At 47.5% G+C, this 23,729-nt stretch overlaps 1 protein-coding gene across 2 annotated transcripts in view; it reads left to right on the top strand.

Moving 5' to 3' along the window:
- POLR3E (RNA polymerase III subunit E) overlaps positions 1-14,172 on the top strand; it is a 32,807-nt gene extending 18,635 nt beyond the window's left edge. Inside the window, exons 11-20 of one of the 2 annotated variants that reach the window (XM_055409656.2) lie at positions 63-154; positions 974-1,094; positions 3,715-3,796; positions 5,039-5,098; positions 5,205-5,362; positions 5,841-5,902; positions 6,480-6,982; positions 9,235-9,312; positions 11,525-11,650; positions 12,736-14,172. In XM_055409656.2, coding sequence (XP_055265631.2) covers positions 63-154; positions 974-1,094; positions 3,715-3,796; positions 5,039-5,098; positions 5,205-5,362; positions 5,841-5,902; positions 6,480-6,982; positions 9,235-9,312; positions 11,525-11,650; positions 12,736-12,792 — 1,339 coding nt within the window. In that variant the 3' untranslated portion in view covers positions 12,793-14,172. The remainder of the gene's footprint in view (positions 1-62; positions 155-973; positions 1,095-3,714; positions 3,797-5,038; positions 5,099-5,204; positions 5,363-5,840; positions 5,903-6,479; positions 6,983-9,234; positions 9,313-11,524; positions 11,651-12,735) is intronic. The other variant, XM_055409654.2, reaches the window with a different exon arrangement.
- Positions 14,173-23,729: the final 9,557 nt, after the last annotated feature.

Raw genomic sequence — 23,729 nt, 5'->3', positions numbered from 1 at the left:
CTGCCCTTCCCACCCGCTAACCTGCCCCTGGCCTCCTAACCCCTGGCGTTGGTTTTTAATAGAGACAAACCCGTGGCCCCCAGCAATGTCCTGTCCATGGCCCAGCTGCGCACCCTGCCCCTGGCTGATCAGATCAAGATCCTGATGAAAAACGGTGAGTGGGCAGCCCTGCCCTGGGGAGGGGCCCAGCCTTGCCACCTCATGGGGAAGTGGAGTTGGGACAGACTTAAGGAGCAAGGCCCAAGGCCTTTGGAAAGTGCACTGAAGCTGGTGACGAGCCACATTAGAGCGGCTGCAGGTCCCTGTGAGCCTGGGCAGGCCGCTGGCCTTCCTGGGATGCGTTGTCTGTTTATGAAAAGAAACTAAGGTATCTACGGGGCTGAGGTGAAGATTCAGAGGTGAGGCTTCTTAAAGGATTGTGCAGAGCCTCACGAGTGAGCATGAGCTGTGTTCATTTTCACAGTGAAGTGTGTTTCCTTGCACCACTTTGTGGTCCCTCAGCAGGCTCCCTACAGTGAGAACTCTGAGGCCAGAGCCTTCAGAGTGGACATGAGCCTTGCACCTCAGAGCTGAGTCCCAGGCCCAAGGCTCCTCTGAGATGCCAGCATGAGGGCTGCGGGGCCGGCCTTGCTCCAGAAAACATGGACCTCCCCAGGCCCTGCCGCTGCTCACTAGGGTTGGGGGCGGGGAGCGCAGAGCACAGTGATCAAGTGTATGAACTTTGGACCCAGAGGGCCTGGGTTCAAGTCCTGACTCTGTCACTAGCCAAGTGATCATGGGTGAATTTTGAAACCTTGGGCTGGATCTTCCTTGTGAGGCACTCCTGCCTTCCTCCGTGGGTATTCCTCCAGGGCTTGGTGGGAGGCGGCTGCCTGCCCCGAGTGAAGAAGCGCTCCCACTGTCCTGCTGGACTTGCTGCCTGAGCCCAGGCCCCTCTTGGCTTGTCTGACGTCTGTCTCCTGTGTCCTCTCAGTGAAGGTCATGCCTTTTGCCAACTTGATGAGCCTCCTGGGCCCCTCTGTCGACTCCGTGGCTGTTCTGCGTGGCATCCAGAAGGTGGCGATGTTGGTCCAAGGAAACTGGGTGGTGAAGAGGTAAGTTCCTCTAGTTCCTTAGTTGGGAGCACTTGACCCAGGTAAACTGAATGTAAGTACTGATTTACTGACAAAAACTAAGGTTTTGGGCTTAAATCTGGCGTAGTGCTTTCTGTTTGTCCTGCTTACATTGCATTTTATATTCATTTTTACCTTCTTTTCTTGTTACTGTTTTCACCAGTAACTGGGAAGTTACCTTTCTCAACTCTTTCAGTGATTACCCTGCGGATTTCTCAGTTTAATGTTAGTTGCTACTTTTTACCTCATCCATGACAACTCAACAACCTTTAGAATATTTTATGTTGATCTTCCTCTCAACTCATTTATCATTGTATTTGTGTATTTTAAGTCTGTTTTAAATCCTGTGAGACATTATGTTATCCAGTTAATATTCTTTTTTTTAAAATTAGTTTATTTTGCTCATCATTTCTTTCTGTATCTCTGAGTTCCTAACCATGATGATTTCCTTCTGCGAAAGTGAGCATCTGCAGGTCATAAATTTGTTTCCGCTTTGTCCAGAAATGTCTATTTCACCTCTGTTCTTAAAGGATATTTTTGTTTTTAATTTTATTGACGTGTGGGTGGTTTACAATGTTAGGGATATTTTTTATTGAGAATAGAATTCTAATTTGGTCATTTTCCTTCCGCACTCTGATAGAATCTGACCTTCTGATAATATTCTGACCTTCATTGTTTTTATTGTCTAGCCAGCGTATGTTCCACTGTCTAACATGTTTCTTTGTTTCTCTCTGGCTGCGTTTAAGATTTTCTCTTGTTTTGGTTTTGGTTTTGCATAGCTTGTTAAGATGTGCCTAAGTGGGAATTTCTTATGTATCCTGTTGGGCTTCATAGGTCCTGGATTTGTGGCTTGCTGCCTTCTAGTAGCTTCTCTTCCATGCTTCCTTCTCCAGACTCTGCCTTCTCCCTAGACTGTCAGTTTCTAGGGGGCGGGCACTGTCTTGACTCCCCTTTTCCCTGGTACTGGGTATAATGCCTGGCACATGGCCAACCCTTGGTACACCTGGCCACGTTTAATGCACACTTGAATTATATTACTTCTAAATTGTATAAGGTAGAACACATTGAATACTCACTGTTTAGGAATGTGATACAAAGTGAGCAATCTGTCAAAGTGTAAATTGTTCTAGATTTTTTTAAAAAGTTGTTCATTGCAAAAAGTCCATCATTTCCCGGTTGGTTGGCCAAGAAAACTGCAAAGTATATTCATGTTAGAACTGCATGGTGACAGCCTTTCCCTGGAAAACGGACGGTGCCTCGTGTGCTCTGTGGGGCCTTGCAGTTGTTGTCTTATGTGACACAAGCATTTAATTATGAGGGCCTTTGGGATGGCACATCCCTTGTTAATCGGGACCACGTATGTGTGTTGCTGTGGGTGGATGAAAGCCAGGAGAGGCCGTGCCACCAGAGCTCTGAGGCCACGCACCCACGGGAGGCACAGACCTGCCAGACTCCTGGCAGCCGGGAAGCCACAGAGCCGGGTTCACGCTGGCCCAGCACCGCACGTGCCCCGTTCTGCTCATGGCCTGTCGTTCCTGTGACTTGCAAGTAGGCCCTCCTGTGTTCTGTCCACGCGCTGCTTTGGGTCTTGCCGCCCCCTCTATGGGTAGTGGTCTTTGCGTGCCCTGTCCTCCTGTGTCCCTGTGAGGATGCGGTACAGAGTGCCCCATGGGTTGAGTCAGTGTGTCTGGACTGCCTGTTCTGTGCCCTGCCCTGTGCTGTCTTGTCCTTAAGAAATTGGGGCAAGGCCTGGGGTCTAGGGATGGGGTGGGCACCATTACAGTCCAGTGCATGGGCTACATTGACTCACTACTGGGCACCTGCTCTCTGTGTGGCAGAGATGGACGGGCCAGGCCAGGGCCCTGTCCTGTAAGGCTTTCATGGGAAGGTGGGCACAACTCAGCCTTGAAGGAAAGTAGTAATTGGGTGCCAGGTGGGCTTGAGGGGGCAGGTGGGGCAGGGGGAGCAAAGGAGTATGTGTCCCTGGGCAGCAGGGTCTGGTGTCTGGCAGCAGGGTATGTGTCTGGATGTGGGGTCAGGGTTATGCTGTGCAGGAAATGCTTTTAAGCTTTGGTACCTGTCATTTGCCCTTGAAGGTCCCTGAGCCTTGAATGCTGGTCCCATTCTCCCCAAAGACTTCAGCCTCACCCATGCTTGGGGTCTGTCTGGATCCCAACCCCTGACCCCTCCTGCCTCAACTCACACTGCCCACTCCTTCCCTTTGGGCCAGGGGTAAGGCCTTGGGTGTTGTTTTATTGCTGGCCTCTCTTGGCATCTCACCTGCTTTACATGTGGGACTCACTGTCCTCCAGAGTCCTGGGCTCAGCCTGTCTGTCTCTGAGCCCCTGACCATCCGACCATGCAGGGGCCTTGGGACTGGGCCCATGTGAGGGAGGCGTTGGGAAAGGGGGAGGAGAGGAACTCGGTTGCTGCTTTCCTCCACACGGGTTCAGGGAGCCAGGCTCCTGGGGGAAATGGTGGGTGATGGGAGCCCTTGGGGCCCATGTTGGAAAGAGGCCTGGGCTTCCACTTGGAGCTTGAGGGAGTGGGAGGCAGGAGGGCTGAGGACAGGGCCTAACTGGCCACCCCGTCCCCTTGGCAGTGACATCCTGTACCCCAAGGACTCCTCCAGCCCTCACAGCGGCGTGCCGGCTGAGGTGCTCTGCAGGGGCCGAGACTTTGTGGTAAGTGCCCAGCTCTCTGGCCTCCCGGCGGAGGGTGGGGAGTGGATGTGGGCTGCACAGAGTCCCGGACCTTCGCCCAGGCAGCGGGCAAAGGGCAGGAACGGGGGGCCTGGTGGGGCAGTGGGGAGTAGAGGGCTCTGGACTCTGCCTTGCTTCTCCCTCCTCTCAGACCCTGGAATCTTCAGTTTCATAAGAACCTTTGAGTTCTTAGCCTGGAAGCCCATGGGTAGATTCTGACCTAGGAGCCATTTGACCTGAGTGGTATTTTTAAAATGTTGATTTACTGTCTGTTTTTACAGAAAGCAATCAGACTCACGCTAGATTTCTACCTTGTCTTAAATAATTGGACAGTCTGGTATCATTGGACCTAAACCCCCAAACAGCAGCCACTTCGGACAGGGCTGGCACTGCCCGTTCACCACAGTCCCTGGCACACTGTTCCCTGCACTGTGGCTGTGGGCCTTAGCAACGCGCTGGCTCATCCCTCACCCCGTCACCCTGTCCTCCCCCCACCCCACCCCCGCGCTTATCCAGAGCCGAAGTCCCAGCCAAGGCATCCCTCCTCAGGCTTGGCCTCTGAGTTGCCGCGGCCTGCACTCCCTCCCTTGACCTTGGCAGTTGCAGCAGTGTCTCCTTGGAGCTGTCTGTGGTGACCTTGGTGAGCTCATGCACAGGTCTGATCACACCAGGCAGCCCTAAGCTGTTTAGGAGAGTGTCTCCATTTTCTCTTTTCTGTCCCGGGTATCCCGGCTTCTTTGGATACTGACCAGATATCTAGATGCCTGTGTGGTTTATTTTCATCTCTGGGGATCAGGGTGCAGCGGCACCAACTCCCACACTCACTCATGGCACACGTGTGCTGCTCACCCTTAGCTGCCTGTTAGCTCTCCTGTGTTCATGCAGACAGTGTCATATGTGTTGTCTGGGAGAGGGTCTTGTTGGACCTGAGTTGATGTAGGTGACATGGGGAAGACATCCCCCCTCAGGAAGCTTCTGTGGTGTGGGGTGGGTCCAGCTGCCATCCTGGAGGTGGTGGCCCTGGAGCTTCTTCACAAAGGAGACGGAGGCTCAGAGTGGAAGTGACTGCCCACAGCCAGGATCCAGACCCAGTCTGCCTGACACCCCTGCCTGGTTAGGAGCCTCTGCTCTGTGCCCTCATCCCAGGCTCCCAGGACAACAGCAGGGGCTTGGGGGACAGTCAGTCCCAGGAGTCCTAGAAACGCACCTCTTTTTCTCCCTCAGATGTGGAAGTTCACACAGAGCCGGTGGGTGGTAAGGAAAGAGGTGGCAGCGGTGACGAAGGTAAGTGATGTCCTGCTTGACCTGAGGTCTGGTCCCACTACTGCAGGGACGGGGGCCGAGTGGGACTTGCAGGCTGGGCGTGCCTCACCTGGCCCCCTCCCCGCAGCTCTGCACGGAAGACGTGAAGGACTTTCTGGAGCACATGGCTGTAGTGCGGATCAACAAGGGCTGGGAGTTCATTCTGCCTTACGACGGGGAGTTCATCAAGAAGCATCCGGACGTGGTGCAGCGGCAGCACATGCTGTGGACAGGCATCCAGGCCAAGTAAGGGCCTGTCGGGCGGACAAGGGGAGAGGACTGTCCCGTTGTTCCCAGCTGCCCTGCCTCCGGCGGGAGTGCGGCCTGGCTGCAGCTGGGATGGTGAATGCCAGCTTGGAGCTGTGCGCACTCTGCCTCCACTCAGGTGGACTTGCTGCGTGATCCCAGAATCCCCCTGGCAGAGGCCTGGCACTGCTCCTCCTGCTGGTCCAGCCTGGCCAGCCTCTGTTGTGAGGGGTCGGGGAGGAAGGTGGAAGCACTCAGGAGCAAGGTCCCAGGCTTGTATGGCCCAAAGCAGGCTGGCGGGAGGCCGGTTGAGCAAGGGAGGGTGGGCTGCCACTGCCCACCGCCACCGTCCAGCCCCAAGCTGCAGGCGGGGACCACCAGAGCTCCACACGCGTGGCGTCTTGTGGGGACGTTTCTCTTGAGAGGCAGACGAACGGGGACATGATTTACAGTTCAGAGGGTTTGTTCTTCTTTTCAGATTAGAAAAAGTTTATAATCTTGTGAAGGAAGCCATGCCAAAGAAGCCGGATGGACAATCAGGTGTGGAGGGCGTTGGCTGGGTAGGCCCTCACCCTAACACTAGCTCCAGAAGGGCTGCTTTTCTAGGGCGTGTCAGGGGTCTGCCTGGAGAGGGGTGTGGGGCTCAGTGGTGACCGTCCTTCTGTGCCCTCTTCCCCTTCCCCCCAGACCTACTGAAGGCTTGTCTAGTGGCAAACCCTTGCCTCAGGAACTGAGGCTTCTGGACTCCAGGGTGGTGTCTGGGTTCTCGGCCTGGAGACTTCTCACCCTCGGGTTGGCAGGGTGGCTACTGGCAGGGATTCAGTGGTAACTTACTGGGTCTCTGAATGTGGAAATCTGATTTTTCTGGTTCTGTTTCTTCCCTCATGGTTGGGATAGCCAAATTCCTTCTGGGTAAGGTGGTGGTGAAAGGCCAGACTGGGCCACTTGCTTCTGCACCAGCTGGTTTGCCTTTTTCCTGTCCCCTTCTTCTGGTCAGCAGAGTGTCCCCATCAGGACAGAAGGGAGTGTCCGTGGGGCAGAGGGGCCATGGGCCTTTTCTCCAGGTCCTTCCCTGCACGGTCTCTACTGTCCTGAGCACCCCTGTGTCTTCTCCCAGGGCCTGTGGGGCTGGTCTCTGGGGACCAGAGAGTCCAAGTCGCCAAAAGACAGGCCCAGCAGAACCACGCGCTGCTGGAGCGGGAGCTGCAGCGGAGGAAGGAGCAGCTGCAGGCGTCCGCGGTCCTGCCCGGCGTGCGGATCAAGGAGGAGCCCATGAGTGAGGAGGCGGAGGACGAAGAGGAGCCCATGGACACCTCGCCCGGCGGTGGCCTCCACGGCGGGCTGGCCAACGGGCTGCCTGCTGGGCGGGCGGCAGGCGGGGACAGCTTCAATGGGCACCCGCCCTCCGGCTCTGCCGGCACCCCCGTAGCCCGAGAACTCAGGGCCTTTGTGCAGGCCACCTTTCAGAAACAGTTTGTGCTCACCCTGAGCGAACTCAAGCGCCTCTTCAACCTGCACTTGGCCAGCCTGCCCCCCGGCCACATGCTGTTCAGCGGCATCTCGGACCGCATGCTGCAGGACACGGTGCTGGCTGCCGGCTGCAAGCAGATACTGGTGCCTGTAAGTAGAGCCCCTGGCAGCAGACAAGGCCCTGGGGAGGGCTCCTGGGCACGCACGCCTGTCCAGGAGAAAGAGGCTGTGGGAAAGAGGCTGGCAACCAGACTGGCCTGAGACCTGCTGGCTTTGGGGAAACAGCTGTTGGTAGGGTGTGTGGGGCAGGGGCACTTGGGAGACCGCTGGCCTCGGTGTAAATGTAGGTTTCCACGTGGTCGCTGTGTACGACATTGGGCTGGTCAGCCTCCCAGCCCTGTACCTCATCTGAAGTGGGCGAATGTTAGTTTTGTGTCACGGGCTTTGGTGAAGGCCAAGTAGCTGCCTGTAGGCCATCACCTGTGCCTGGTACACAGGAAGGCTTTGGTCATGCCAGCTCCCCATCCTGGGGTCTAGCCCCTTCCTGTGCCAGCACCCCACCCATTCCTGCCAGCTCTGCCATTTTTTACAATGATTTCACTTCTAGTGTCATTTGATCTTCTTATAACAGCAGATGAAGAAACCGAGTTTCAAAGAAATAAAATGCACTTACCCAGGAAGTGATAGAGCTGGACATTCAGCCTCAGTACAGTGGCTGCAAGTCTTAAATCCTCTCTGCTGCAGCTGCCCTCAGCTGTGCCTGGGTCCTGGCGGGCCTCCCTGTCCTAGAGCCAGCTGGCCAGCATGAGCTCTGTGGCTTTTCAGTGAGCAGTTCTGGTGCCAGACCTGCAGATGTAGGGTGGGCCACCTCCACCCCAGGCTCCTTGTCTTGTCCCATCATTGGAAGGGGTCCTAGAGGGGAGGAAGTGCAGGAGCAGAGGGATCTTTGGAGACCACCTCCCTGAGCTGAGGGTACAAGGGTGCCCAGCTGGGTGCGCTCTTCGTTCTCCTCCCAGACTCTGTCCAGACCTGTCAGCAAGTCGGGTGAAGTGGGCCGTGTCTGCCTCTTAAGGGAGCACTGGCGTCCGCAGTGTAAGGTCAGAAGCACGTGCAGCCTTGGGCGATCTGAGGCAAAGGCCCATCCCTGTGTATGTGGGGAGCAGAAACTAGGACAAGAGGCCCTGGGTCCCAGGCTGGCTGGCGTGTCCCCAGAGACCCGGCCCTCACGGCAGGGGGCCTCCTTGGTGAGGTCTCTACAGAAGGTGACTTTGGGCGCCCTGCCCTGTTTGGAGCCTCCCTGGTCCACCTAGCAAATGGGTGCAGTTACCTGCAGACTCGCCTTTCTCTGACTGAGCCAGGCAAGGCCGGGGCGCCTGCCTGATGTTAGCCAGGCCATCTTGGGCTGTTAGAGGGGATAGAGGACAAGGGACACGGAGTGGCCATCCCCAGGACCTGCTCAACCTGTGCTTCTCAGTAGGATCAGTATCCCTACTGAGAAGACCCTGGCCTTCTCTTCCAGCTCTCTTGCTGACTTCCCTTCTGTATCTTAGTCATATCCAAGGTGGAAGATTCCTCAGACCTGTCCAGCCTCATTTTTTGTTTGCTTTAACACAAGGGAGCTGAGGCCCAGGGAGAGCGGGTATACTCGCAAAGACTCACCTCCTAGTTCTACTGCTTATTAGTTGTATGACCATGAACGTTGAGTAAACCTCTCTGCATGGGACCTCCCTTGTGGAGAGTGGCTCCCTGTCTGGTAGCAAATGAGATTTAAAGCCCACCTGGGACTTTACGTGGTAGAAATTGTTACTGTTACTTGGGTTATGGTGCCAAGACTGGAATCCACTCTGCCAGGTGCCCTTTCCACCATCCCCTTCTCCAGGCACCAGGAGCCTGGACTGCCGTCTCCGTGGTCCATCTTCAGACTCTGCTGAGCCACATGGCACGGGCTGCTCAGGGTGGATCAGGGCCTCTAACCATGTTGACATGGCTTTTGTAGGAGGGATTGAAAGGAATCTCATGATGTTCCTAAGGAGTTAGGGGGGCAGGAGTGCTTCTCAGACACACCTGAGGGTTGCTTTAGGGAGGGAGGACACAGGATGTTAAAGCAGAAGGGAGAGCTAGTGGCAGGCTGATGGGAAAAGCAGACGCTGCCTCCCCACCTTCCCGAGCATGTCTGTGGCTTCGGGCCGGGCGTGTCTGCTCACAGAAGCGGTCTCCACACATGTGGCTGGTGAGGAGGGAGAAGCAGAGGCAGGTTAGCAGCCTCCCTCAGCTAGTGAGAGGCAGAAGCTAGGACTGAAACTCTGTTCCCAGAACTGGGCGGGTGAGACCAATAGGACCAAGGGGAGGGTAGATTCGTGTGTTAAAGGCAAACAGCCAACTCACGCCTGGGCCTCGGTCAGTTTCCCCCACAGACGGCTGCTTCCCCAGATGAGCAGAAGGTGTTCGCCCTCTGGGAGTCTGGAGACATTAGTGACCAGGTGAGGTGACATTCCTGTCTCCCCAGGAGGGAGCAGGGTGGTGTTCTGCAGGAGGCGGGGGGGGGCGGGGACCTTTGGGGAGACCCAAAGTGTTAGTCGTGTCCATTTCAGATTTTCCAGCCACTCCTGGTTTTAAATATTCAGTTTCTGTGTCTCCGTATATTTCAAAACATACTGGATGTGCCGGTGGTGTGAGCCAAAAGCAGGCTGGTGAGCCCAAATGTCAGGCTGGACTGGCTGCATCAGAAATGCCTTTTAAAAAGTACAGGACCCCCAGAGATTCAGTTCAGTTCTATAGGAATGGGGTAGGGTCTTAGGTATTTAAGTTTCTACAGAGCCTTTTAGATGATTCTACTGCCCAGCCAGGCTTGTCAACCAGTGATGGACCACGTTTCTCAGGTGACTGATGGTGGTAGGAATCAAAAGGATTTCTTATCAATCTCAGGTGTCAGATCAGATGTCAGAGAAATCAGGTCAGTCCTTTTGCCTCTAGTCACACCTGGACAGGAATGAACAGAATATGAATTCATCCAGCAGGATCTGATGTCCAGAAGTTTTCCTTAAATCGTGAGCTTGCCTGAATGTTAAAGATTAAGATTTAATTGCTAGACTCCAATACATCTGTCCTTTTCCAGGTCTTGTCCTTAGTAACTGGGAGAGAGGGAGTGAGCAAAAGCCCCCACTAAGATCTGTGTCCCCTTTTGCCTCTTAGAAGGAGACTGACAGGCAGGCTGAGAACACCAGAGGGGCAGGGCCTTCTGTGATGGAGAGCCATCTGGAACAGGTCTCTGCTTTTGGCCAGAGTGGGTGGCATCTGGGTTTCCTCCTCTTGAACTATTCCAATAATTAAAAGGAAAAAAAGGTAGTAAGTGCATCTTCTTCAAAACAAGACTGAAAGCTGTATGGGAAACTGGTCTGCTTTGCCTGACCTGATTCCCGCTCCTCAGAGGCAATCACTTTTTAATTACAAGGTATCATTATATATATACACACACACACATAAATTGTGCTTCTGCTATTTGCTGTCTCACCTTGTTATTTTCAGTGGGCTTCTATGTTGGGAGAATGTGGACAGGTGTGGGATGTATTTTTTAGTTACATCACATATCAATGCTCGACTAGAAATGTGTTCATTGTGGAGACAAATATCAGTAGTTTGCCATGTCCATTTCTGTTTTATACTACTTTTCTTGTTTTCACTTGCATGGTTTTCTGAACACAGATACCATTAGGAGTACTGTTCTCGAGTCCCAGACACCTCTCCAGTGGGACCAGCTCCATGTCTCTTGCTGGCTTGCAATCTTGTGTCTTCCTTGTTGCTTAATCTTAGCTTCTACCAGAGGGGTTCTCTGCATCCTTCCAGAGTCTTAAAATGGCTTTCTTTTGTCCTCAAGTATTATTTGTCCAGGACTAAGTTTTGGAGGGCAAAGCATTTTCCTCTGAATTTACCGTACTGTTCCATTGTATTCAAGCTTTCAGGGTTGCTCATTCCTTGGTCCTCTTTCTCTCGGTCTTTTCAGTTTGATCCACATCCTTCCCTTAAACCAGACTTAAGGTTTTATTCTTACTCTTCATTTAGCACATCAGTACATCTCCACATGTGCCCTTGTGTGGGTTATTACTGTGCTGGACGGTTGAGTCATCCTTACAAAGTTCTGAAGTTTCTTTACCTATTTTTTCTCTATTCTTTTGGAATTCTTAGGTCACACGTTAGACATAGTGGATCAAATCTTTTCTCCCTCATTTAACCCCTTTTGTTCTTTTGGAGGGATTTTGACAGTCTTCTCTCCTTTCTTTGGGACATAATGCTTTTCATGGCATCCTGTCTTATTTATGCGTCAGGACTGTAAGCCACTCACTCCTCATCCTGTCCTGTCTTCACGCGTTAAGGCTGTGGCTCCCCTGCCTGCTCAGTCAGTTACCTCTTGTTTTTCTATCGCACAAAAGTATATCTAAAAACTGCTCCTCTGCTGCTGGCTTCACTGGCATTTTTGTTCTTGTGTGCATATATCTTTATTTCTTCATTTTATTGGGATCTCTCTCAGGAGATGACAAACTGGCCATACGTGTTTGTCTTTAACAGAAGTCCTGCGCAAGGACTTTGATCACAGACTACAGTGTGGAGTTGGGTCCTTAACTTTAGATTTCTTATTTAGGGATGTTTCTGTTTTAGATGATTACTTCCCATAATAATATGTTTTTGCTACTAAAGCATCGACAGGTTTTGCTTGAAATTTTTTCCAAAAATTACCGGGTGCGCCGGAACATGATTCAGGCTCGGCTGACTCAAGAGTGTGGAGAAGATCTGAGTAAACAGGAGCTGGATAAAGTGCTAAAGGTACATCCATTTTTGGTATAATAATATGCAGAGGCTCTGAGCTGCCATTCTGTGAGCCTAAGAACCACGATGCCCACAGCTGGCTCCTTCCCGTCTGAGGTGGAGACTGACTGTGTGGAAAGGGATCTCGTCTGGTACCCTTCCCGTGGCTGTGCTGATTAATCAGGCTTCCTCTGCACCCCTCGCTGGGTCTTCAGCAACAGATAATTGGCATTGGTCTGGTGGGTTTATGCAAAAGGGCTAAATTGAATAAGATGTAAACTCCATGAATAGTCTAGCAGGTCATCATTCTTTACAGTGACAGGGCCTAGATTAGAATCCTTACCCCACTCCTCTGAATTGTGTACCACTTTTTTTCCCCCTGTAACCCCATACTAACTTTTGTGCTCCTTGCTTTTAGTAGAACAATTTTTAAATCAAATTTAAAAAGGAATAAAAATACTTAATGCATTGGCTTCCCTGTGGCTCAGATGGTAAAGAATGTGCATGCAGTTCAGGAGACCTGGGTTTGATCCCTGTGTCAGGAAGATCCCCTGGAGTAGGGAATGGCTACCCACTCCAGTAATCCTGCCTGGAGAATTCCATGGACAGAGGAGCCTGGTGGGCTACAGTCTGTGGGGTTGTGAAGAGTCAGACACAACTGAGTGACTTAACACTTTTTTTATAATGTCTTTATGAGTTGACTGTGTGGCACAAATACCATACTCGCAGAAGCATTTACTTTTAGCATTTAGCATTCAGTTTTACTGAAAACTGATGACAGATTCCCTATATTCTAGGTCCATAGATGCTAATGCAATTTGTGAAGCACCTTTTTTCTGGTTAGCTTATTCATATCTCTCTTATATCTTGTGTTTATAAAGTACATTTGTTTATAGTCCCTCACTCTTAAGATACCCCTGGGGAAAGAAGGGGTCACGACCCACGCATGGAGGAGGCTGGGCAGTGATGACCACAGCGTCAGGCAGGTCTTGATCTCCTGTTTGTGTTCTCTCCATGAATCGTAAATCAAGTTTTGATATTCTGCACAGAATGTGCTCCTTTTCCTGCTAATGTCTGCTCTCAACATGTTTCTTTATTCATAGGACTGCTGTGTAAGCTACGGTGGCATGTGGTACCTTAAAGGGACAGTACAGTCTTGACAACAGTTGCAAATCACTAACCCAGTGAATCCAAGCCCAAGGACAGACGGCAGAGCCAGCAGAGGTGGAAGTAGAGTTTCGGTTGCTTCAGAAGACTCAGAGCAAGAGGAACTGACCATCTCTCGGCCTGGGGCCTCGCACTGTCCAGTGGACAGAGGGGATCATACTCAGCCAGTGGCAGGGTCAACTTAAGGTAGATGGCTCCCAGAAGAGACCAGCTGGGACCTTCTTTGCAGTACAGTTTGAAATTCGTGATGTATTTTGCTTATTATTTGGTTTCATTCTCCTAATAAAGAGAGTGTACGCTGTCACCGGCAGGATGACGAAAATCATGGTCTAATATTTTACTTTCAAACTTAATGCCAACAAGATCTGAGTTATGTTTACAAGATGAAGAAAACCTCGAGGTTTTTAAAATTTTAAATGCCTGGAAGCCAATATTAAGTCTTCAGTTACCTATCTGCTAAGACTTCTGCCAACTTCATTAAACAAACAAACCAAACCGAATTGTTTCACTGTTGGTTTCCTGTGGCCATTTTACGTTTTAAAACAACCTACTTTAAAAGTCGCAGTCTCAACTGTTTACATGAACCATAGAAAAAAATCAGAATCAAATACATTTATTCTCAATGTTTGCATATGGATGCAAATAAAACGAGGTAAGTACGGAACAATGTATAAGTGAGGTCATCACACTTTGATGTAAAAAATTTATATTTTGTGTATTTTTAAAATAAATGCTAACACTAACCTGGCATCATGGTGCTGCTGTCTTCAAATGGTTGCAAGAAGGCAGTGCTGTCTGCTCTCAGAGCCTTGTGTATACATCAGGGGGATGGCAGCCAGCAGCACTGCCCGGTGGAACTGTACAGTCACATATGTAATTGTAAAATTTTCTAGTACACATATTAAAGATAGTACAAAGAAACTTGTTAAATTTTTATGTATTTTACTTAGCCTAATATAGTGAAAATATCAACATGTAATAAAAATATTAAATTTTTTTGGTACCAAGTTTTTACTATCTGGTATCTTATACACTGTGTAGTCCTTGGGGTCGCAAAGAGTCGGACACGACTGAGCGGCTTTCACTTTCACTTTTTATCTTATACTTATCACACTCGCAGTTTGGAGTAGCTACGATTTTAGTGCTCAGTTGCCACATGTGGCTAGCCCATAGTGACCAGTAGTCAGCCCTTAGAGGATTGTGAAAAATTAAGAATTAAGCTGGACTGGGCGAGACAGGAAATTCTGCTAAAATAAGACTTTCGCTGTGGTCTACTGGGCAGTAGAGCCACTACTCTCTGAAGATTTAGATGATGGTATATGTGTATGTACTTCCCCCTCCCCCCAAAAGAAAAGAGAGACAATATTTTGGTAATGAAAGTTTTAACAGGTTGATTGTATATTATGTTCTTGGTTCTAACTGTTAACATACATGAGTCTGAAGAGTAAAAACCTTCTAAAATTTTTCTGGAGTGTGTCCAGCTATCATATAGCTCTACTCAAAGGGAGGCCCCCTGTGGTACAGCAAAAACTGGAACTGGTGGGGCTTAGAAGAGTCAAAGCCTTAAACACTAATAAAGAGAAATGATTAAACACTGAATTCAAATAGCTAGGAAAATAGTGAAGAACAGAGAAGGAAATATTTAAAAATAAAAATTAATGAGGTAAAAATGTAAATTAAGATATACCAATAGCTATCAATGAAGGAAAATGACACAAGCTTGTATAGACAATGAGATAGGGAAAGTTTAGAGGAATTACATGATTTCTAACTAAAACATAAATTACTAAAAGTGGTTGGAAAGAAATTGCAACAGAGCAATTACTAGAGAAGAAAAGGGCCAGGGATTATCACAGTTGAATTATATAAAATCTTTATGATGTAACAGCATGTGATGGTCCCCCAGATTCTTATCAAAGCATTGATCTTAAAGTCTGACAAAGAGAGCATATGAATAAAAAGGATAAGTAGTGGATTCCAGTAACATGTAAAGAATTAAGTCAACCATGCCTATGCAAGGGCTCCTTAATGGCTCAGTTGGTAAAGGATCTGCCTGCAATGCAGGAGACTCTGGTTTGATTCCTGGGTTGGGAAGATCCTTTGGAGAAGAGATAGGCTACTCACTCCAGTATTCTTGGGTTTCCCTTGTGGCTCAGCTGGTAAAGAATCTGCCTGCAATGCAGGAGACCTGGGTTCGATCCCTGGTGTTGGGAAGATCCCCTGGAGAAGGGAAAGGCTACCCACTCCAGTATTCTGGCCTAGAGAATTCCATGGACTATATCGCAAAGAGTTGGACACGACAGTGACTTTCAGCTTTTCATGTCTATGCAAGGGTGTTATCAGGGCATTTCTTCTTCTGTTTAACAGAGTATTGGAAGTACTAGCTAGAGCAATTAGGCAAGAAAAAAACTGGGAAGGAAGTAATATGTTTGCAGATGATATGATCTTATATGTAGAAAACTATATATTTCACAAAAGTTTGGATGAGTTAAGCAAAGTAGCAGACTACAAAGTCAACACAAAAATCAGTTGCATTTCTACATACTAACAATAAAAAGGAAATAAAAACAATTCCATTTACCAAGGCATAAAAAAAAAAAATCTTAGTGACTGACCGAGGAAGTGGAAGGTTTGTATAATGAAAACCGTAAAACATTGCCAGAAGAAATTAAGACAAATGTAAACACAGACGCGACGCGAGAGACGCCGGCCCCGGCGGCGCAGACGCGACGCGAGAGACGCCGGCCCCGGCGGAACGAGCCACGCAAAGAGGTGCGGCCGTGAGGAGCTACCCCACGCCTGAGGCCAGGGCCGGCGGCCGAGAGGAGCTACCCCACGTCCAACAGGCGGTGGCTGCGCGGGCGCAGGAGGGCCGAGAGGAGCTACTCCGCGTTCAAGGTCAGGAGGGGGGGCCTTGAGGAGATACCCCTCGTCCAAGGTAAGGTACAGCAGCTGCACTTTGCTGGAGCGGCTGTGAAGAGATTTTCCACGACCAAGGTAAGAGAAACCGAAATAAGACGGTAGGTATTGCTAGGGGGCACCAGAGGGCAGACAAACTGAAATCATAATCACAGGAAACTAGCTGATCTAATCACATGGACCACAGCCGAATGTGGTCCCCTGGAGAAGGGAATGGCAAACCACTTCAGTATACTTGCCTTGAGAACCCCGTGAACAGTAACAAAGGGCAAAATGATAGGATACTGAATGAGGAATTCCCCAGGTCGGTAGGTGCCCAGTATGCTACTGGAGCTCAGTGGAGAAATAACTATAGAAGGAATAAAGGGATGGAGCAAAAGCAAAACCAATACCCAGTTGTGGATGTGACCAATGATAGAAACAAGGTCCGGTGCTGTAAAGAGCAATATTGCATAGGAACCTGGAATGTTAGGTCCATGAATCAAGGCAAATTGGAAGTGGTCAAACAGGAGATGGCAAGAGTGAATGTCGACATTCTAGGAATCAGTGAACTAAAATGGACTGGAATGGGTGAATTTAACTCGGATGACCATTATATCTACTACTGTGGGCAGGAATCCCTTAGAAGAAATGGAGTAGCCATCATGGTAAACAAAAGAGTCCGAAATGCAGTACTTGGATGCAATCTTAAAAATGACAGGATGATTTCTGTTCGTTTCCAAGGCAAACCATTCAATATTACAGTAATCCAGGCCTATGCCCCAACCAGTAATGCTGAAGAAGCCGAAGTTAATCGGCTCTATGAAGACCTACAAGACCTTTTAGAACTAACACCCAAAAAAGATGTCCTTTTCATTATAGGGGACTGGAATGCAAAAGTAGGAAGTCAAGAAACACCTGGAGTAACTGGCAAATTTGGCCTTGGAGCACGGAATGAAGCAGGGCAAAGGCTAATAGAGTTTTGTCAAGAGAATGCACTGGTCATAGCAAACACCCTCTTCCAACAACACAAGAGAAGACTCTACACATGGACATCACCAGATGGTCAACACCGAAATCAGATTGATTATATTCTTTGCAACCAAAGATGGAGAAGCTGTATACAGTTAGCGAAAACAAGACCAGGAGCTGACTGTGGCTCAGATCATGAACTCCTTATTGCGAAGTTCAGACTTAAATTGAAGAAAGTAGGGAAAACCACTAGACCATTCAGATATGACCTCAATCAAATCCCTTATGATTATGCAGTGGAAGTGAGAAATAGATTTAAGGGACTAGATCTGATTGATAGAGTGCCTGATGAACTCTGGACGGAGGTTTGTGACATTGTACAGGAGACAGGGACCAAGACCATCCCCATGGAAAAGAAATGCAAAAGAGCGAAATGGCTGTCTGAGGAGGCCTTACAAATAGCTGTAAAAAGAAGAGAGGCGAAAAGCAAAGGAGAAAAGGAAAGATATAAGCATCTGAATGCAGAGTTCCAAAGAATAGCAAGGAGAGATAAGAAAGCCTTCCTCAGTGATCAATGCAAAGAAATAGAGGAAAACAACAGAATAGGAAAAACAAGAGACCTCTTCAAGAAAATTAGAGATCCCAAGGGAACTTTTCATGCAAAGATGGGCTCGATAAAGGACAGAAATGGTATGGACCTAACAGAAGCAGAAGATATTAAGAAGAGGTGGCAGGAATACACAGAAGAACTGTACAAAAAAGATCTTCACGACCAAGATAGTCACGATAATGTGATCACTGACCTAGAGCCAGACATCTTGGAATGTGAAGTCAAGTGGGCCTTAGAAAGCATCACTACGAACAAAGCTAGTGGTGGTGATGGAATTCCAGTTGAGCTATTTCAAGTCTTGAAAGATGATGCTGTGAAAGTGCTGCACTCAATATGCCAGCAGATTTGGAAAACTCAGCAGTGGCCACAGGACTGGAAGAGGTCAGTCTTCATTCCAATCCCAAAGAAAGGCAATGCCAAAGAATGCTCAAACTACCGCACAATTGCACTCATCTCACACGCTAGTAAAGTCATGCTCAAAATTCTCCAAGCCAGGCTTCAGCAGTATGTAAACCGTGAACTCCCAGATGTTCAAGCAGGTTTTAGAAAAGGCAGAGGCACCAGAGATCAAATTGCCAACATCCGCTGGATCATGGAGAAAGCAAGAGAGTTTCAGAAAAACATCTATTTCTGCTTCATTGACTATGCCAAAGCCTTTGACTGTGTGGATCACAATAAACTGTGGAACATTCTGAAAGAGATGGGAATCCCAGACCACCTGACCTGCCTCTTGAGAAACCTGTATGCAGGTCAGGAAGCAACAGTTAGAACCGGTCATGGAACAACAGACTGGTTCCAAATAGGAAAAGGAGTGCGTCAAGGTTGTATATTGTCACCTTGCTTATTTAACTTATATGCAGAGTACATCATGAGGAACGCTGGGCTGGAAGAAGCACAAGCTGGAATCAAGATTGCTGGGAGAAATATCAATAACCTCAGATATGCAGATGACACTACCCTTATGGCAGAAAGTGAAGAGGAACTCAAAAGCCTCTTGATGAAAGTGAAAGAGGAGAGTGAAAAGGTTGGCTTGAAGCTCAACATTCAGAAAACAAAGATCATGGCATCTGGTCCCATCACTTCATGGGAAATAGATGGAAAAACAGTGGAAACAGTGTCAGACTTTATTTTTTTGGGCTCCAAAATCACTGCAGATGCTGATTGCAGCCATGAAATTAAAAGACGCTTGCTCCTTGGAAGGAAAGTTATGACCAACCTTGATAGTATATTAAAAAGCAGAGACATTACTTTGCCGACCAAGGTCCGTCTAGTCAAGGCAATGGTTTTTCCCGTGGTCATGTATGGATGTGAGAGTTGGACTGTGAAGAAAGCTGATCGCCGAAGAATCGATGCTTTTGAACTGTGGTGTTGGAGAAGACTCTTGAGAGTCCCTTATACTGCAAGGAGATCCAACCAGTCCATTCTAAAGGAGATCAATCCTGGATGTTCATTGGAGGGACTGATGCTAAAGCTGAAACTCCAATACTTTGGCCACCTCATGAGACGAGTTGACTCACTGGAAAAGACTCTGATGCTGGGAAAGGTTGGGGGCGGGAGGAGAAGGGGACGACGGAGAATGAGATGGCTGGATGGCATCACCGACTCTGTGGACATGAGTTTGAGTGTACTCCGGGAGTTGGTGATGGACAGGGAGGCCTGGCGTGCTGTGATTCATGGGGTCGCGGAGAGTCGGACACGACTGAGCGACTGAACTGAACTGAACTGAACTGAAACACATCTTTTGTTCAGGAATTACCCAAAGTGATCTACAGATTCAATGCAATTACTATAAAAGTCCCAATGATGTTTTTTGCAGAAATAGAAAAACCCATCCTAAAATTAATAAGGAATCTCAAAGGACACCAACCAAGTAGTCAAAACAATCCTGAAAAAGAACAAAACACTGGAGGACTCAAAATTGATTTCAAAACTTAACTACCAAAGATACACTGATTATAAAGACAAATAGACCAATGGAACAGAGCCCTGAAATTAACACTCATATATTGTCAAATAGAAAAGGACAGTCTTCAATAAATGGAGCTGGGAAAATAAGATAGTCTTTTACACTAAACAACAAATTTGGCCCCTAAAGTATCATCACAGAAAAAATGGCGCAAGATCTAAAAAAAAAAAACCTTTTAGAACTACAGTGTTACTTGGAGAAGGGAATGGCAACACATTCCATTATTCTTGCCTGAAAAATCCCATGGACAGAGGAGCCTGGCAGCTTATAGTCCAAAGGGTCACAAAGAGTTGGACACAACTGTGTCTATGCATATGGTGTTGAAAGGCACAGGTAACTAGAGGAAATAGACAAACTGGACTTGGTGAAAATTTAAAAATTTTATGCATCATAAGACACTCAATAGAGTAAAAAGGCAGCCCACAGGAGAAAATACTTGTAAATTGCTATCTAATGTGGGATTAATATCCAAATTGTATACAGAACGAAAACTCAAAATAACCCAATTCAAAAAATGGGCGAGGAACTGCAACACTTATTCAAAGCATCAAGTGCTGGAGTGGTGCAGGACGGGTCTCTTATGGTGGTCCCAGCAGGCAGGCCAGAGCCCCAGGTGGTCATCAGTCTGCAGCCTCCGCACTTGACTGGGAGCAAGCAAGTCTGTGTGCTGTTCAGGAGCAGAGGACTGGTTACTTACAGCTCTCTAGTAAGACCCAACCATTTTCAAGTCCCCTCATGAGGCTCATCTTGGTGTTGGGCCCCAGGGCTGGGGTGTCTAATATGTGACTTGAACCCTTTACTGCCCAGGGTGGAGCCCTGGCTTGCCCTGTGACATCCCCTCTTCTGGGTCACCCACCGGGGTTGCAGGTTCAGACCATATCGCTTTTCCCTTCTTGTAAGACTGTATGGTTCTGTTTTACTGCCTGGTTCTGGGAGAGCCACACTGATCATCTTCAGGTCATTCTCAGAACTACATGGAGCTGTAGGCTTGTTGTTTTAAAAAGGTTTATTTATATTCATTTATGGCTATGCTGGGTCTTTGCTGTTGCATGGGCTTCTCTTAGTTGTGGCACACAGGCTTCTCTTGTGGAGCACAGGCCCAGGGTGCATGGGCTTCAGTAATTACGGCACTTGGGTTCAGTGGTTGGGACACGGTCTCAGTTGCTCCTCGGCATGCGGGATCTTTCTGGATCAAACCTGTGTCTCCTGCATTGGTAAGCTGATTCTTTACCACTGAGTCACCAGGGAAGCCCATGTAGTTGCAGTTTTGATGAGTTTGTTGGGGGAGGTGAGCCCAGGGTCCTACAACACCATTTTGATCCTGCCTCCCAGTTACTGTCTAATGGGTGGAGTTTCAGCTTTTGGGTTTTTTTTAATGGCTGTGCTGGCTCTTTAGTGCTGCACATGGACTTTGTCTGGTTGCAGCAAGCAGAGGTGCTCTCTAGCTGTGGTGCACGGGCTCCTTCTTGTGCTGGCTTCTCCTGTTGTGGACAACACGGGCTCTAGGCACATGGGCCCAGCAGCTGCGGCATGTGGGCTCTAGAGCGCAGGTTTCATTTGCTGCGGCACACTGGCTCAGCTGCCCGAGGCATGTGGAATCTCCCTGGACCATGGATTAAACCCACGTCACCTGCAATGGCAGGTGGATTCTTAACCATTGAACCACCAGGGAAGTCTGAGTTTCAGTTTTAAAGAGTAAGAATTATGGGGATGAATGGTGGTTGATGGTTGCACAGCAATGTGAATGTATTTAACATGTTTGAACTGTACACTTAAAAGTGGTTCAAATATTAATTACGTGTATTTTTACCACAATAAAAAACCCAGAAAACTTGAAGTTCAGATGGTTCAAACTGTCAAGCACAAAAAGAAATAAAGTGTTTAAAGATTAATAAAACTACATGAAAATCTTATTTCGCAAAATTCCAGTAATAAGGTAAAAAGATAAATAGCATGTAATATCTAATTGCAAAAGTGAATTTCCTAAATTCTAGAGCTCTTTAATCAGCAAAGGGCAATGCAAAAATGGTTTTGAACAGATTAAAAGATATTCAACCTTATTAATAAATGCAAAACTAAACAATAAGGAAAACACCATTTTTCCTCTATTAGTTTGGCAAGGGTCATAAAGTTTATTGGTATGGCAACAGGCACATGAAGAGAGGCTCAACACTGGTAATTATTAGAGAAGTGCAAATCAGAACTACAATAAGCTACCACCTCACACTGGTCAGAATGGCCATCATTAAAAAGCCTACAAATAAATGCTAGAGAGGGTGTGGAGAAAAGGGAACCTTCCTATATTGCTGGTGGGAATGTAAATTGGTGCGGTCACTATGGAGGTTTCACAAAAAACTAAAAATAGAGTTGCCATATGATCCAGCAATCCCACTCCTGGGCATGTACCTGGAGAAAAGTCTAACTTGCAAAGATATATGTACCCCTATGTTCACAGCAGCACTGTTTATGATAGCCAAGACATAAATGTCTTATCAACAGATGAATGGATAAAGAAGATGTGGTATATATATAAACAACAGAATACTAGTCAGCGATAAAATGAATAAAATAATTCTATTTGCAGCAACCTAGATGAACCTAGATTATAAACTAAGTCACAAACAGACATGATATCACTTATACGTGAAATCTAAAATATGACACAAATGAACTTATCTTCAAAACAGATTCACAGACACAGAACAGACTTGTGGTTGCCAAGGAGGTGGCGGGATGAGGGAGGGATGGATTGATTAGGCGTTTGGGTAGCAGATGCAAACTATCATATACAGAATGCATAAACAGCAAGGTCCTACTGTATAGCACAGGGAACTATATTTAATATCCTGTAATAAACCATAATGGTAAAGAATATAAAAATATATATGTGTATAACTGCCGGAGAAGGCAATGGCAAGCCACTCCAGTACTCTTGCCTGGAAAATCCCATGGATGGAGGAGCCTGGTGGGCTGCAGTCCGTGGGGTCACTAAGGGTCGGACACGACTAAGCAACTTCACTTTCACTTTTCACTTTCACACATTGGAAAGGGAAATGGCAACCCACTCCGGTGTTCTTGCCTGGAGAATCCCAGGGACGGGGGAGCCTGGTGGGCTGCCGTCTATGGGGTCACACAGAGTCGGACACGACTGAAGCGACTTAGCAGCATGTGTATAACTGAATCACTTTGCTGTACACCAGAAGCTAACACAACATTGTAAATCAACTACACTTCAATAAAAAAAAAAATACACGGTTTAAAGAGGCACGATTCAGTAAAAATGCAAGATACACTCATTTTAAAATATGGGGTGACACTCATGTACTTATCTAAGCACAGAATAGTTTGGAATGATATACCAATAAACTGGTAACTGGACAGGACAAGGGTTGGGAGGTCAGAGGGTCAGGGAACATGAGACAACCCACTTTATAAACTCTTAATACTGTTTGAAGAAATAATGTTTTACCCATTAATCCAGCTTTGCCACTGTGCAAAATTAGATTCAATGCTCATTTTAACATCTGAACACTCTAAAGTGTCTTTCCTATAACTGAATTATCAAATGTTTTAAGAATCAACTAGCCAAATGCTATTAATTTAGAAACAAGTCTGACATTTCTAAAATAGTGAAAATTATATACAGCATATAAAATTTTTAATCATAATTTTAATGAACATCAATATGAGCAGAATTTGTGATATTACAGAATCCCAATGAATTGGAAAAATGGAAATGGACAAAAAAATCACTATCAGTTCTTCCCAGAGAGATGCTGTTGGAAGAAGAAAAGTAAACAGTAATAACAGTGAAATGGCTTAAGATCGAAATAACAAGCAATTGATCCATTTGTTCATTTTCATAGGTAATTTTATTTGGTTTTTAGAAAAATATATACAATAAATGGAACCTCAGTTTTCTTAAATAGTTTTAAATTAAAAGTATGCAAGTGAGAGGACAAGTGTATTTCCACAGTCAGGACATCAACACTGTTTAATAAAGTGGCAGATAGGAATATCTGCAGCAAGTCACAAACATTTACAGGAATGGTAGGAAGTGAGCAGGAAGGAGCAGCTTGAGACCAGTGGGCCAGCCAGCTCAGACAACACAGGGGTGAGGGTTTCATCTGGCCCCTTTAGTGTGAATTGAAGAAAAGAATGACTTGTGTACCCTAGCCACTACAGCTTTTGAGTACAAACACTTGATGTGGGGAGAAGAGCCCCTCCAGGGCTCTGCTAACAAGCTAACTGGGCCAACCAGAGCCTGCCCTTTCAATTTGGTATTCAGCTGGACTGAGATGTATTAGGATTACCTGTCAGTCACAGTTCCACTGGTAGCAGATGTAACGAACTCAAAGGCTTGGAGTATTTGTTAATGCCATTTGCTTTGGATGGACCCCTGCTTTCTCCTGAACATTCTTCTTCATGAATTCACAGTATCCAAGTGTTTGTGAAAGACCTTTTCATGTGGCAGCCGTCTGACT

This window comes from Moschus berezovskii, chromosome 27 (assembly GCF_049115385.1).
Source record: "Moschus berezovskii isolate FMDL1 chromosome 27, NW_MosBer_1.0, whole genome shotgun sequence".
In the NCBI taxonomy this organism is placed as follows: Eukaryota; Metazoa; Chordata; class Mammalia; order Artiodactyla; family Moschidae; genus Moschus; species Moschus berezovskii.
The sequence above is the reverse complement of the archived record's forward strand: the minus strand, read 5'-3'. Positions and strand labels throughout refer to the sequence as shown.